Source organism: Euprymna scolopes, chromosome 14, assembly GCF_053919585.1.
Source record: "Euprymna scolopes isolate OS-2025 chromosome 14, ASM5391958v1, whole genome shotgun sequence".
In the NCBI taxonomy this organism is placed as follows: domain Eukaryota; kingdom Metazoa; phylum Mollusca; class Cephalopoda; order Sepiida; family Sepiolidae; genus Euprymna; species Euprymna scolopes.
Window position 1 is genome coordinate 123,263,674 of NC_136495.1, and position 16,931 is coordinate 123,280,604.

Below are 16,931 nucleotides of genomic sequence, written 5' to 3' on the forward strand. Positions count from 1 at the left end.
CTCACACACACACATATATATGCATACATATATATACATATACATACATACACATATATATACATACATATATATACATATATATACATATATATATACATACATACACATATATACATACATATATACATACATATATAAACATACATACATATACATACATATATATATACATTTATATACATACATACACATATATGTACATACATACATATATACATATATATACATGTATGCATACATATATATATACATATATATACATGTATACATACATATATATACATACATATATATATATACATGTATACATATATATATGCATGCATATATATACATATATATATACATACATATATATGCATATATATATATATTTATAAAAGTGAAAGTGTCTGTCTGTGTGTCTGTGTGTGTACATTTCCCTACGCAATAACTCTGTCAATTTTTAGTTTACAGATTCGAAATTTGATATACAAGGTACTGAGACTTGGGAAAATCGATGTGGTTGGTTTTCGGCCAGAAATTTCGTGATTAAGAGGTCAAAGTTTAACCATTTGACCTTTGAGAACTCTACCAAACTCCTCCGACAATTTTGAGTCTACACACTTGAAATTTTAGATATAGGATCCTCGGACATTGATCTAACTTAATAACTTTATTTAAGCCCAAAACAATAAATTTTAAAGTATCATAATAAGGGTCAAAGTGTAAAAAAAATCGACTGCTTTTTTTTTTTTTTGCTCAACATACACCTCCAAATACCCGGGCAATGCCGGGCTGAAATGCTAGTATATATATATATATATATATATATATATATATATTATATATATATATGTATATATATAATGCGTTCAATAAAGAATCAAAATAAACAATTCAAATATTTATGATCTTATGTTTCAAGTTTTTTTTTCAGATGAAGAGTGATTATTCTTATTATTTGGATAACTATTCTAATTTTCAAAACGTTCCGGTCGATATAACCTCCGACCTTATTCGGGAGCCTCGTATCTAACTCGGGAATCTGTATGAAGAGTACTAAGTAATCAGTAGTTATATGCTACTCGGGAGGTTTAGATTCAATTCTCAGTGTACGCGATACTACGAATACAACTATTCTTTATTTAAAACTTCTGCCAAGTTATGGCTGACGGGGTGAGAACAATCTACCCACATGGATTTAATAAACGATTCAATTCGAAAGTCAACAGACAGCCGAGTTTGATGAAACACATCCGAAGAAGATCCGGGTACATAGGCTTAAACACTGTATAATTAGCATGCAAGATATATACAGAAGTCCGAGTAACCGAAATAATACAAAAGATATATAAAAACTAGCAGGCATTGCCCGGTCGTAAATTCGCTTGAATCATAAAAGGCTATATATCTGTCTGTCTGTCTGTCTGTTTATCTCCATATTTTCAAACTCTAACGCAAAATTGAAAAAATCGTTAAACATTTTGTATATTCATCGAAGTTTATTTTTTATTTTCAATTTTTGATCAGGTCATATGCGTGTTAAGTTGGTACAGTGGTAACGTCACCAGCTTTGAATGAAACAGTTTCTGTTTCGATTCTATTTGATGCCAGTTAAATACTTGTTTTTTTTTACTTTTGACATTATGATACTATAATAATATATACGAAACCTGGACAAATTAAAATATCATATTTAAGCGTTTTTTACGCCCGGGCAAAGCTGGGCGTCCCTACTAGCATGATATATTTATTCATGCAGATTTTCTATTTATTATTATAGATATAATTCTCTAATTAGTATTATATTGTACTCAATATATAGTAGTAATTTCAGAAGTTTAAAAACATATAGGACCGTTTCATACACACATAAGGTCAATAATACCTTACCTATAAAAGTTTGTATATGTTTAAATTAAAAATGTTTTCTGAAAAGCAAATAAGTGTTTTGTTATTGGTACAACTAACCTTTACATTTTCCTTTGGTCAATGAGATGTCATCAAAAGCAATGTAAGACTGAGACTGACGCTTCACCATTCCTTCAATGACAAACTGTTCACAAAAAATTAAAATAAAAGATTTAATATTCGACATCTGATGGTCTTTTACGGACTGGCGTTGTTTATTCTGCCTGGTCTTACCACTTATTCAATTCGACTCAATAAATTTGGCAAATATTTCTTTTGTTTACAAGAGAGTCATTACTTTCAATGCCAAAATGCCGCTCGAAGATTAAATCATACACTATAACTGGACATACACTAAATATAATTAGATGGTTTTAGACGAGAGGGACATCCGCATTGCCCTTGATGGACGTACATCCAAATAGCATAATACAGGGTGTCCCGATAAAATGTATACACTTTTTAAATGACCATAAAACCAACATTTATTATAAGAAAGAAAAGTTTCATACATCAGAATACTGTGAACAATTATAGAAACCAGCTACTTATCGAAAGTGTTCAAATTATTGGCTATTGTGGTCCACGAACAGCTGACAACGCTCATTGGAATGAAAACGTTCCTAATCAGTTCAATTGGTATATTGACACATCTTCTTCCAATGGTTGCTTTCAACTTATTCATTGTAGTTCGTTTTATGGTGTGAATCCCGTGTTTAACATGCGACCCACAAAAGAGAAAATCCAGGGGGGGGGGCTCAAATTCGGTGAGCGTGGACAGTACTCGATACTTCCTTTTCGTTCTAACTATTTGTTTCGCAGGTGACTATCATGATGATAGTGGGGGGGGAGTGACCCATCTTACTGGAAGTGCAATTCTTTATTCACAAACGTCTCTTGGGAACGTGGGATAGCGTATTCATGTAGCAAATTGAGATAATTTAAAGAGTGTATACATTTTATTGGGACACCCTGTATTAATGCGGGAATACGTCAGGGGTCGATCCTTGGACCACTATTATTCCTGGTATTAATAAACGACCTCTCTGATAACATTGTGCCCAAGGTGAGTATATTTTCCGATGCTACAACGCTATATAAGAACCATGAGGGGAAAACGGATGTACACACATTTAAGACAATGGTAGAATCTTCAGAAAACGACTTTCAGACCGTGGTGGAATGGGGTCGAAAATGGAGGGTAACATACATGCTACTAAGACTGAGCTGCCGCCTTTAACAATTACAAGAAGCCTTACCAACTACCGATAATCATGAATAATAATGCCTTTACTGAGACTTCTTCTTTCAAACTCCTCGCCTTAACATTCGCAGGAAATATGAACTAGAACAAATTCATTAAGGGCATTACGAAGGCTGCTGCATAGAAAAGAGGTTCCTCTATCGTGCCGGTAGATTGTTCACACATGGGAATAGGCCACAATTTGTCCATACATTGAGTATTGTTATCATATCTAGACTGGTACATCTACCACTAACCTCTCCCTCTTGGACAAGGTCCAAAGAAGAGTCTCTAATCTAATAGGCTCCACACTGTCAACCAAGCTCTAACTCCTATCTCATCGCCGCAATGCTGAATCCCTGTACCAGTTTTTCAAGTATTTTAATGGAATGTGATCCTATGAATTCATCGCACTTGTGCCCCTTCAACGTAATACTCTCGATAGATCAGCTTCCATGTGGAGAAAAATAAAAAAAAAAATAAAAAATTATTCAGTCTTGAAGTGTAGCATCAGAAATGATACTACGCTTTAATCTTGACCCGAAGATCAAGAAATCTCACTTATGGGATTGAGATGTGAAGACACATTTCTTTTATTTTCATTCATGGAAAATGTTTGGAGAAACGAAATCCTCGAAGAAAGAAAGCAGATTTTGAACATAGGTGCACGGAAAACGAATAACGTTTTTTACTAATGCATCATCATCATCATCATCATCATCATCATCATCATCATCATCATCATCATCATCATCATCATCATCCTCCTCCTCCTCCTCCTCCTCATCCTCCTCCTCCTCCTAATTAATCTATCATGCTTGTTCACTTATTGCGGCGGTTGACTATTTGAGTCCCCGATTATCACGACCAAGATCCACTGGAGAATAGGAGTTAATGAAACGATTGTCAGCTGAAATATGGCGATCATATAGGAGCATTGACATAAATAACCAAACAAAACAATGGATTTGAAGAGATAAACAACGTGAAATGTATTCTTTTTTTTCCTCAAAAACTACTGGTTTCGACATGTAACAACCCTAAAAGGTTGGATATGCTTTAAAAAATAAACAAATATCATAAATAAATATTTGATTATAAAAAGAACTTCAAGCACAAACACTTTTTTCGAAATTACTGGATCTGGCGCTGGAAGTTACAAAGTGTTTTTAATAAGTTTCCAGACTTTTTCGTATGGCAACTTTTATTGATAGTACATACATGAAACTCTAGTTCTCTTCAAAGTAATCTCCTCCGGTTGTAATGCACTTGTTGTACCGTTCCAACAACTTTTAGAAGGCCCCATGGAAGTACTCTTGTGTGTGCGTGGCAATGTCCTTCATCACAGACTCTGCCATATCCTCAAATATCTCAAAACGTTTGAGAAAGAGGTGGCAGGTCTAAAAACATCTTTTATATCATGTCAAAGTAGGACGAGGTGCTCCGAGCAACCCCTCCGCATATATAGCGACAGTGCTCCATTTTATGACGTATCTGAATTTTATAAAGGTAGAGAATTGAGTCGAGATCATCTTAGATTGTTCTACTCACAGATGGCGGACGAGCAGATATAGATATTGGTCCACCCTAACCTTAACCCTAACTAACCCTAACCTTAAACCCAAACGGTAAACTTACTCCGAACTGACTCTAATCCTAACCCCAACCCTAAACCTTAAATCTTTACCATAGCCGTAACTCAATATTTCTGCTTAGATCTGGTGAGTTCAATCCCTTGTTAAACAACTTAACAAATAAAAAAAAGATTAGATTTCTAAAAGACAGGGAAAGCGGAATCATAGTAGTTTAGTGTAATAGATTAAATAGAGGATTGAGTCGGGATCATCTTGGGATTTTTTACTCACAGATGCCCGAGAAGTAGATATAGATTTTGGTCAACCTAGATCTGATGAGTTCAATCCCTAGTAAAGGGGTCCCGGATATGACCTTAAACTATATCCAGTGGTGAGGCCCCAGCTTGCAGGCTTTTGGGAGTGTGGAGCCACCCTTTAATTACCATTACTCCCAGGTCCACTCTGATCCGGAGTGGGTTACATAGAAACCAACTTGAAAACAACAAATATATTCTATTAAAAATTTTTCTTCAAAATCTTTGGATTCGGCATTAAATAACCCTAAAAGGGTTGATATGCCGTAAAACAAAAACAACCACCCAACCTAGTAAAGGAATTTAACAAATAAAAAAAAACTTCTAAATGGACTGATGATGGTTTACTGCAGTAAATTAAATGAAGGATACAGTCCGATATTCCCTGAAGAAAACCAACTACGGCAAAGTGAATTAGAATAAAATTAAAAATGGCTGCAATCGATTCTTTTGTTACTTACCCAGAAATTTTCTTTGTCTGGTTGAATTGGGAGCGAAGCATATGCCCACTTATCCCCTTGGGGGCCGCTGAGTCGCCATTGAAGCGTCTTCCTAGTCTGTGTGTGTATAAAGACGCGTAGTTCACCGACATCTTTACCGTTCATGTTGTACCAGAATTGCAGACACTGCGGCTTGACCGACTCGAAGATTGTGGTGCTCACCAAACGGGCTCGATCACTCTTCCTTCGGGGCGATTTCGATTCAATTATCATGTACGTGCCTACAAAAGAAATACACAGAGAAGATGAGGTATTGTTGTCTAAAATATAAAAAAATAAATTATTAAAAAATAACAGCTCGTCTGTCTCGACCCACAGGGAAGTGAAAAGAAAAGAGGAGCGTGAGGTTGTGTATTTGTTATATAGATGTGACATTTTTTTGTATATGTGGAAGAAAGAGATTTTAAAAAAAGACCGAATTGGAGAGAACATCATGTCGAACTTTTGACAGCTGTGAGCGAACAAAGACATTGATAGTAGGTAGTGTAGATTGAATTAAAAGGAATCAGTGCGAATTGAGAAGTTGGCGTAAAATGTTCAGACAGTTTTTTCATATCAGACAACAAGATATTTCGGCTAAAGGAATCATAGAATCGGGATTACTTATAAATAAGGAATCAACAAACATTCAGTGTTTTAGATGACGAGGACCGAACTTTAGAAGAGATTTACAGAGATACCTAAAGTCGGTGTAAAGTGCTACAAGTGTGGAAAGTTTAGTCACATTCCAAGATATTGTCCCCAGAGTAAGAAAACCGGGCATTGGGGGAGCTTCTGCGCTAATAGCTACCCTAGAAACAGAATAAAAGCGCAGCACTGGCCTTTTCCGATAATAGAAATGGTGGTAAATAATACGGCAATGACCGCACTTGTCGATACTGTTACTAAAATATGAAGGCTATTAATTCCAGAAATTCTCGCATTTTATAATTTCGTAAATATAGAAGGCAAGCGTGAAACAAACACATTGGGGAATATAGAATAACTAAAAATAACTGAGACTTTACCGAACATTATTATTATGTTCTATTTTCACTATTCATTTAACGCGATGTTACTTTCTATTTTACGATCCCAGCCGTATTTCGAACTCTAATTTAGTTGGTCTTTATCTGTGCCTAAATCAAAACGCGGATTCCATGAACAAAGCTTCTTTCTTAGAACTGCACGCCTGTGGAACTCTGTTCCGTCTGCCTGCTTCCCACCTGACTACAACTTGGATGTCTTCAAGTCCAACGTTAACAAATTCCTAATGAACCGCCCCCTTAAGTAAACACTTCACCAAATCTCCACACTAACGTAATCTACTTGCAATAACCCTTATCCCTGAGTGGCTTCCGGGCCTTGATAAGTGGTGACCATTGTGTAAAAACAAAAGAAAATGAAATCATGGAAATCTATCTAGATTAGTGTTATATGCGGATACAGTTATGGATACGGTTGAATTCCATTAAGTTTGTATGTTTGTATTTGAAGTTTTAAAAACGTCCTCTTCCTCCCTCTTTTTTCAACGAGGTGGTCTTATAAGAGAAGACATCGATCAGATACTCCTCGGGACTGGAAGAATGGATGCAGAGATCAGCTGAAAACGTGGCTCAAAATGATTTAGCAAAATACCGAACGGATTCACAGTTCGACAATTTACGCTGTTCGCTGTTCGAACCGTGACTGGCTGTCGATAGTTACAGCGTTGGCAATGGACCGAGGTTGGTGAGCAAGATGCGGTGAATTCATTGGAAGGAGCCAACTTAACCTCAAGACATATCTCCCTCACACCTAGATAATTAGGTTTAATTCTAATGTCTTATCTGGAAATTTTTATACATACGATTGAAAATTTATTAAAATAGGACATATTGGATGTTTTAAGAAAACGTCGATTCGCATAGCTCCCTTACGAGGAAACTTAAAAATGCGGAAGTACTTTAATTTTCTTATTTGGAAACTGTTATGGATATGACTTAAATTTTATTAAAATAAAATACCTTTAAATTTTTAAAGGTGTGTGTTCTCATAGCTCCCATTTAACCGTACTAAATGATCTGGGACTGCTTCCTATGTTTTACTCTGATATTATTTACATATCAGTTTTAGTTTTAGTTATTATAATAATTCTATAATTCTGTAAAAGATGGATAACTGTCGGAGTAAATGGCAACTTACGACTAACTATACTCATAAGAAAAGATTTAAAACCATTAGTCAATCCCTAAAGCAAATAATTATTTAAAAATAGGCTGTGTGTTATTATAAAGCATCGAGAAAAAAAAAGCCCTGGGAAATTAAACGTAGATTTAATGAATAATAAATAACTCATCAGCAACATACGTTGAATTCATTTTCATATCAGAACGATTATGCTACCCGTATTTTTATTCATATTTTATAGTATAAATACGTTTATTAATAACTTCATTATTAGTTGCATATATACATACATGTTTCAGCTGCAAACTCTCTGGAAATCCAACATTTTTAGGCCGCTAGATAAATTTGCTACAAAAGCAGAAAAAAATCCTACAATAGAGACCTGAAGAAGTTGAATCACGAGATAGAGATTGCAGCTGAAACATATATGCACATATCTAACTAATACTGGTTATATATATATATATATATATATATATATATATATATATATATATATATATATATATATATAAGTACTTCATTTACTCACATAAAATTAATATACGAAAGTATAGATTTATGCGTAAACTTTAAGTATTTACTTCAAAAGTGCTCAATACGTATATTTATATATAAAAAAGAGCAGAAATGAGGAAAATCGTCTGCCTTAAACCACTAACCTAGTTCTAAAACAGATCCTTTGTTCGATAAAATGCATGGTCATTGGCTGATAGGAAGGGGCGCGGTGAATACTAGAAAGCTGATTGGCTAACTAAAATCCTCAACATATAAAAACGAGAAACAACCACAGAATTCGCGCATAAGCCTGACGAATCCTATAGTGGATGAAACGCCGAATATTCAGTGTAGCTTAATCGCCATATATATTTTATAAATTACTACATATATATATATATATATATATATATATATAAATATATAATTGCATGCTATATTATATCTCTCCTTGCTATTGAGTAATATTTTATAACCGCTAGAACCTTAGTGGATAACATCTAGGAAATGTTTCAGCTGTAAACACTCTGGAAATCCAACATTTATAGGCCGCTAGATAAATCTGCTACAAAAGCAGAAAAAATCCTACAATAGAGACCTGAAGAAGTTGAATCACGATAGAGATCGCAGCTGAAAAATATATGCACATATCTAACTAATACTGGTTATATATATATATATATATATATATATATATATATATATATATATATGTATATATATATAAATGCATAATATACTACACCTCTCTTTGCGATTGAGTAATATTTTATAAACGCTAGAACCTCAGTGGATCACATCTAGGAAATAATAACAATACATTCACTATATATTCCATAAATGGAAATATGATTTCAATGTGTATATGTTCCATATATGAGTTAACCTTTTTGTTGTATCGATAAGAAAATAGCCAGCAATTTTTTTTAAAAAGTAAAATACTTGCCCTTTTCTGACTTGAGTGTGTGATCTTTAATAGGACCAAGTGCCAGTTTTGGGCGCTTTCCTGTTCGAGGTGACCAGTCAAAATCATCATCTCCACTGTCTGACCATCCGCAGAGCGTGTTTTCAAACGTGCAGTCAACTATAAATATATACATATATATATAAAAGAACACATTAAGCAATTATATTTTTCAACACTGTATTCGACAAAAAAAAAAAAAATGAAGCATTCAAACTGAATATAACTACGTAACAGTAGGGCCGAAAACTTCTAGGCTTCATAGCGTATTAGATGGGTTGCTTACTAGACGACCGCATTTCAGAGAGAACAGAAACTTGCGTTCGAAATTGAAGATGGTATAGTTAGAATATATCTACATGCGTAAATAATTAATTAAATTTATTAAGCAAACGTTTAATTGATTTAATTAGTTACTGATGATAACCAGAATTTAAAAAAAGAATTTTAAACTATTACTTAATGTGCATTGTTTCATTTTCACTACAAAATTTTAAATATTTCTGATACAAATAAAAATACCGAGGATCCTTGACGCAATGGAGGTTATTGTGCAATGCCAAATGAACGCGTATTCAATTATTTAACTTTTTCCATCATATTCACCTATATAATAAAGTTAAGTATGTTTATTCATCGAAGTTTGTCACCATGATATTACATCTGTGTAATATCTAATGGTACAGATTATCGGTTATATACCAACTAAAAAATGAGCAGAAAACGAAGTGCAAACTTTAGCAGATTCACTCAACAACTTACAGAGTGAAATCGTAAGGCAGAGGTTGTAATGATTAAAGTCTGTGATACGAGACCCATTTTTGTTTACCTACGTTTCCGATTTTTTAAATTTTAATTTGAGAGCAATATTCCGAAGAATCTAAATATTACGAACCTCCCAAAACTGTCATATTGGACTCGCTCTTTCAAAGGGCGATGACTCATCCTTATTCCATCACAGAAAAAATAAATACTATTTTTTTTAATTCCTCGAATATAATTATCTATATTTTAAAGACTAATAAAGCTTAAACATAACGTTTATATATATATATATATATATATATTTAAAATCACCGATATAATACGGGCAAATGTACAGGTTCATATATATATATATATATATATATATATATATATATATATATATATATATAAACGTTATATATATATATATATATATATATATATTTAAAATCACCGATATAATACGGGCAAATGTACAGGTTCACGACTTCACGACATATGTTTAACCGGGAATGATAAATAATTTAAATTAAAGTTAATTAAAGAAAGTAACTGATGATGATATACGAAGGTGCACAAGGAGCATTCACCAGAACCAAAGCTGTGAAAACAATCATCAATTCGGGATTAACGCAAAAGAAAAAGATAAGGAAATATAAAAGGAAGCTGACCTGGTGGTGGACACCTGCCATGTTGGATTGAAATATCATCAATGGCAATGTCTCCCCTGCTTCCTCGTCCAGTAACGCCTTCAAATCTGACCTAGAATAAAATAGATATGGTTCAGTATTACATCAATGTAGTATTTAAAAAGAAAATCGTTATATTCAATATTGTCTACACATTTTGACTTCGTTACTATGACTGTGGTGACAAGACAATATGGTCGGTTTTTATTAATCATTATCTTTGTCTCAAATAACGTGGGCAACCCTCTCATATAAAGAATGGGTTTCTCGTCAGCTTGAATATGTCTTTTTATCTATCAAATTAGGCAGCAAAAACCGGAAGTCAAAAAGATTAAACAGTGTCGAATATCGACAAAATTTAAACAAAATTGAAAGTTTTATTTTTATGTTAATTTGTGTACCAATTATTGTGATATAATACATACCTGTATTATTTTGATAATCTGTTATGTTTCAGCTCTATTGTTCGTAAAATATGAATAATAATATTGATATCTAATTGTATAGTTTTCGAAAGGCATACCAATGCATATCTTGAGCAGAAAACTAAATTCTAAGATGTTAACATATGTAATAAATATGTAAGTTAATGACTGCGTGATATTTTGCCATTTTTGTGCCTTTCCTAGTGTCTATTATTTATCTGTATAAAAACGTCAATCCCACATCTGAACCTTTTCATTGGAAAAATATTTTCTTAAAAACAACAGGAAAAAAGTTTCTAGATCTAGCTGAGCATATAAAGAAAGAATAATATGCCATCATCAAGTTATTAAGGAAACGGTGTTTTTTTGCTATTTTATTTGTTTCGTCTATCGTATCAATTGTCGAAAGAAAACAAAATATTTTAAAAATATTGATACCCCGACGCTCTTTTTCCGTCAACCATACATTTGCGAATTACTTCATCTAAGCTTCAGCCTCTGTCCCATCGACGAAATGTTGCATCCCTCTGCCTGTTCTACAAGTATTTTAATGGAGAATGCTCTGACGAACTGCAAGCACTTGTGCCCCCACGACGTAAACATCCTCGCCAAACCCGACAGGAAACTAAATCTCACCCCCACACAGTATCCCTAGATGTAAAAGATCTTTCTATTCCAGTAGTTTCTTCCCCAGAACCGCTAGACTTTGGAATTCCATTCCGGGTCTCTGCTTCCCCAACTGTACTGACGTGCAGAAGTTCAAGTGTAACATGAACAGACACCTTGCTGCCTAAATCCCTACATAGTACCCCAGTAGATGTTTCCCCTGATAGTAGCCCCCTACACCAAAGTGGCAATATGCCTTGTTTGGGGTGAAAATGTAATAAAAAACACCCCAAAAAACTTAGGACCTCTATCCAATTATTGCTGACGGAACAAGAGCACACTACTCCCGTGAAGTAAATGAAGGGTTCCGCTCGAAATTCCGTCCAAATTCCCGAGTTCGATAGAAACATTCCCGAGTTCGACAAGATACACATAAAGAAGGTCGGAGATTATATCGACCGAAACGTTGCGAAAATCACACTACAGGAGGAGAACAGTAGTCCGATGAATAATACAAATACATCAATTTAATTTGAACTTTGGATGAATTAATAAATAATATGTTCGTGTTTTAGATAGGTTTTGTATCAGAATGCCTCCGATTAGTATCGGAAATCGATAAGCAAAAAATCTGATTAAAGAAAGAAACATTCCGGCGTTTACCAAAGTTAACACTAACATCACAAGTACCTTTGAGATGTTTTATCATCACAAATGCAGGAGGGCGTCACGTATAAAACCAAGAGTAGCTCCTTTGATAAGGCGTACGCATCCGAAATGAATGTTGTTGTGTACCGCAGAATTAAACCATAGTACTTGACTTTTACACTTGAACCTCTAATTTAAGCAATAATACAAAAAATAATTACAATAATCAACAAAACCTTTTAACAGTGCAATGTAAACTACAATCCATTATAAAATAAACTCATGAAAACCTTCGTCAGGCAGCACTACTTGAACATCCAAATAGAGCAAGCAATCAATTCATGTGATTGAACAATTTGCGATTTTACAGATTCTGTTTGTACACACACACATCCATATATATATATATATATATATATATATATATATATATCCCAATGTAGGAATGACACTTCTTCATTGGGAACGCACCTTTCAAAATCTGATAGACACTTGAGTTTGAAACTAGTGTCTCCTGATCTGCTTGACTCTCTCTCTCTCCCCCTCTCTCTCTATATATATATACATGTAGAGAGAGAGAGAGAGAGAGAGAGAGAGAGAGAGAGAGGGAGAGAGAGAGCATTGTCGTAAATAATCTCACTCGCTACTTAATTGACTGAAAAATGCGAGGCTCGCTGTTTTTTTTTTTTTTACACAGTGATCACCACTTATCAAGGCCCGGAAGCCACTCAGGGATAAGGGTTATTGCAAGTACATTACGTTAGTGTGGAGATTTGATGAAGTGTTTACTTAAGGGGGCGGTTCATTAGGAATTTGTTAATGTTGGACTTGAAGACATCCAAGTTGTAGTCCGGTGGGAAGCAGGCAGACAGAACAGAGTTCCACAGGCGTGCAGTTCTAAGAAAGAAACTTTGTTCATGGAATCCGCGTTTTGATTTAGGCACAGATATAGAGTGGGGGAAATTTTTCACAGTGTTTATAAATAAGCAGTTTGAGTGTATAAGGTTTATTTTATGCTGGAGATATTCATAATCGTACCCTGTTTCCATCAAAGGGAATATATAACATATGAGAAATATTTAGAATACAATCTCCTCTTGCTGCTATTTCAGATCATTTGAAACCATAGCAGCAATTTTTAGTCTCCCCTCCATAAAGGTCGGGGGTTTGCGATATATTTGTAGTCATCGACATACAGTCCTGTTTCGTTGTATCACGGCTCATCAGTGGCGCTAAACCAAGCCCAAGATTGAACCTAGAACTATCGCGTTGATAGTCAGCAGTTCTACTGATTGACCTACGGGAGCGATGTCCGTAAATAACCTCGCCAAATGTCTATTTTAAACACGGGACAAATATCACATACACAATTCATGTCGTTAGCTTTCTAAGAAGCCTTTATTTGTTAAATTCTGATCAGTAGTTGCCGAGATTTCGAACTTATAAAATTGTCCAAAGAAGTGGTATATTTATATACGTATATATCTATATTCACAGCCAAATTGAATATTGAAATGCTCATATCTTTGGTTCTATGAGCAGAAGTAATATGAAAATTTTCAGGCGTTCGAAAATTATAACACTATTCTATGGTTAAAATTTTATGACAATTCGTAAAAAAAACCCAACATATTTTCAAGCCAATAAACTATGCCCAGATGCGCGTACATTTTGTATATATAGTGTCATGACAAGCCAGCTTTCGTTTTGCTGCTTATGGGTGAATCTTGTTAAGGGGTTGTCTCACAGCTGGCCTTGCTAGGTCACTAATATAATTATTGTCACAGTTAAACAACGTCGTAGCTCACACGAGCCATGAAGCAAACAGACCGTAGTCTAAGACTCAAGTTTAGCCTTCATTTGTGTTCATCGGTTGAACACATCCGAACTTGGACTTCCGGTTTGTTGGTTTTCATGGCTCGTGTGAGAAGTGACGTTCTTTGACTGTGGAAATACTTGTATTATAACCCACATTCTGAATATATATATATATATATATATATATATATATATATATATATATATATATAGTAAGTTATAAAAATATATATGGCAATTTTTATAACTTACTACCTAGTTTTACCTATGTATTGAGCATTGTTGAAGTAAATACTCAAAGTTTACACATAAATTATACTTTCGTATATTAATTTATGTGATTAAATGAAATAGTCATATATATATACATATATATACACACATATATATATATGTGTGTGTGTGTGTGTGTGAGAGAGAGAGAGAGAGAGAGAGAGGGAGAGAGAGTATACGAGTTTATTCACCTTTAAAAATCTTGGTACATTTCTCTGGATAAAGGCAGATGTCCAACCATAACCTTGCGACCCTTTTCTTGACCAGATCAGGCGTTTCCCGTCGTAGACATTCAACGTATTGATATGCGAACCGTACATATTGTACCAAAACTGAATACATATGACACCTCTAGTGTTGTACTTTGGAGAGATTAGCAGCGCCTTCATTCCTGAGTGGCGCGACGAACTTGCTTCTATATACATATAATGTCCTGAAAAAGACAAAATAAGAAAAATGTTTTAATGGTACATGAGGCTCCGTTTGCAATGCTTGTAATTGTCGTAGAATATAGATATGACATTTCAGATATCATATATAATATAACGATACTGTGTCAATTAAGTATTTTATTTCCTAATTTACAATTATTATAATTATTTGTTTGTTTGATTCAATTTTATTAATTTATTTATTATGTCATATATATTACTAATTATTATTGGCCCTCCGACAAAAGGAGGGTAGCCTGTAAATCCACTCTTGTCCGTTTGTCCGTTTGTCCGTTTGTCCGTTCGTCCGTTCGTCGGTTCGCACTTTTCTCAATAACTACGCCTTGGAAGTTTTGAAATTTTGCACAAACATTAAACATGATATGAGTAAAAAAGTAACAGAACGGATTTTTCGAGAAAACTCTGGTTGCCCCCCCCACCCTGGGGATGCCTTTCTGTTTTAAAATAGCTAAAATTGGAACTTTTGTGGTTATTAAAAAAATTTGATGCCTTGGATTTTTATAAAACTTTCTGAAAAGTTGTAACTGATTTCTATATAATTTTGTTTGTCTATACTTTGCGATATCTCTTGGGTGTTCCCAAAGTGCTCTTTTAGGGCTAATAAAAACACCCCGTTTTTGGGACTATTTTACTATATTTATCCCAAATTTTCTGTGTATATTTATTTAGCAGTCTTGCATGGTGCTGAACTCAAATTTAAATATGTTAAGGCCTTGGGGGAGCTAAATGGGAGGCAAATGATGGACTTAGTGATTTCTTTTTTTGCATGGTGCAGAACTCAAATTTTCATATGTTAAAGCCTAAAACTGCACCGTTTATTCATTTTCATAAGAATTTGACATCCTCTCGTGACCTTTGGGGCTAAATGGAGGCGGGCAAATGCTAAACTTAGTCATTTTCTGTATGCATCGTTCACTGTGCACCCACGGGGGACCATACATTCACTTGTTTTAAAATTATTTTTTATTAATTAACGTATTTCCGTTATGTGAATGCATTTAAAATTTGAAAAAATATATTGGTTTAGAGACTAATCATCATGCTGGTTTTTTGAAATTTTCAAACGATATAATGCTTGAAATTGTCGAACTGAATATTGAAACTATTGTAACGTAAAATGAAATACACTTTATCTTGCCATCAACACCTTGTCTTGAAGTCTTGATTTTACACACACAGTATAATTAATGCTCAATTTATGAAATGTGATAATTTTGTAGCTTAATCCTTAAGTCAAACATATTTGGCTTAAAACCTATTGGTATATGAAAATTTACTGAATTACACGAATCAGTATATTACATATAAGTCTATATATATATATATATATATATATATATATATATATATATATATATATATATAAAGTAAACTACCAAAGAGGCACCCACATTTTATCCCCACAAAGAATCATTAGGCTAAGTGTATGGGTGATTAGACGTAGCCGCATGTATACAGTTTAATTAGCATAGATATATTTCCAAACTTCTGGCTCAGATCACGTAGTGAGCACTATTGAAGTAAACCCTCATAATCTATACACAATATATTATATATTATTCTGGTAATATACATGAAACTATATATATATATATTATTATTATTATTTACTATACTAAATACCGACAGGCACTTTCGGGAATCATCAGCGCAGGGTGTCACTCGAACCCCAGCAACAAAAGTCATGTCTGGTTTCATTAGCAAGGACCCGAACCACTGGGCTACCGCGAACCGCGAGCGATACAAGTAGAAATTAAACATGATTATTATTAATTGCTTTTAGTGTCAGTCAGAGTTATCTTATCATTATATGACGATCTGCGCGTATTTGACCAACTTTATTATAACTGAAAGTGCTCAACGATAAGTAACAAGTTTTATGTATATGAGATTTTATTAAAAACAATTAATCTGCTGATCATTTCATTATTTCACTATTTGCCTTTATCTTCTCAAACCGTTGGAGAATCGCGCTCACTGTTCTTAGAAACGCTTGCAGGATAGCAAGAATCACTTCGCGTAGCCGTCCTTCAAGTTTTTTTCAAAATCACTGATATCAGAGAGTACATGTGTGCCTTTACGTAACCTCAAAGTAAAAAAATCAACAACAACATACACTCAACGCATCTAATCGGC

At 34.1% G+C, this 16,931-nt stretch overlaps 1 protein-coding gene across 1 annotated transcript in view; it reads right to left on the bottom strand.

Moving 5' to 3' along the window:
- LOC145292797 (MAM and LDL-receptor class A domain-containing protein 2-like) overlaps positions 1-16,931 on the bottom strand; it is a 100,886-nt gene that overhangs the window by 53,537 nt on the left and 30,418 nt on the right. The window contains exons 6-9 of the mRNA XM_080138836.1: positions 14,535-14,776; positions 10,556-10,646; positions 5,489-5,748; positions 1,957-2,041 (exon numbers count right to left, since the gene is read on the bottom strand). Coding sequence (XP_079994962.1) covers positions 1,957-2,041; positions 5,489-5,748; positions 10,556-10,646; positions 14,535-14,776 — 678 coding nt within the window. The remainder of the gene's footprint in view (positions 1-1,956; positions 2,042-5,488; positions 5,749-10,555; positions 10,647-14,534; positions 14,777-16,931) is intronic.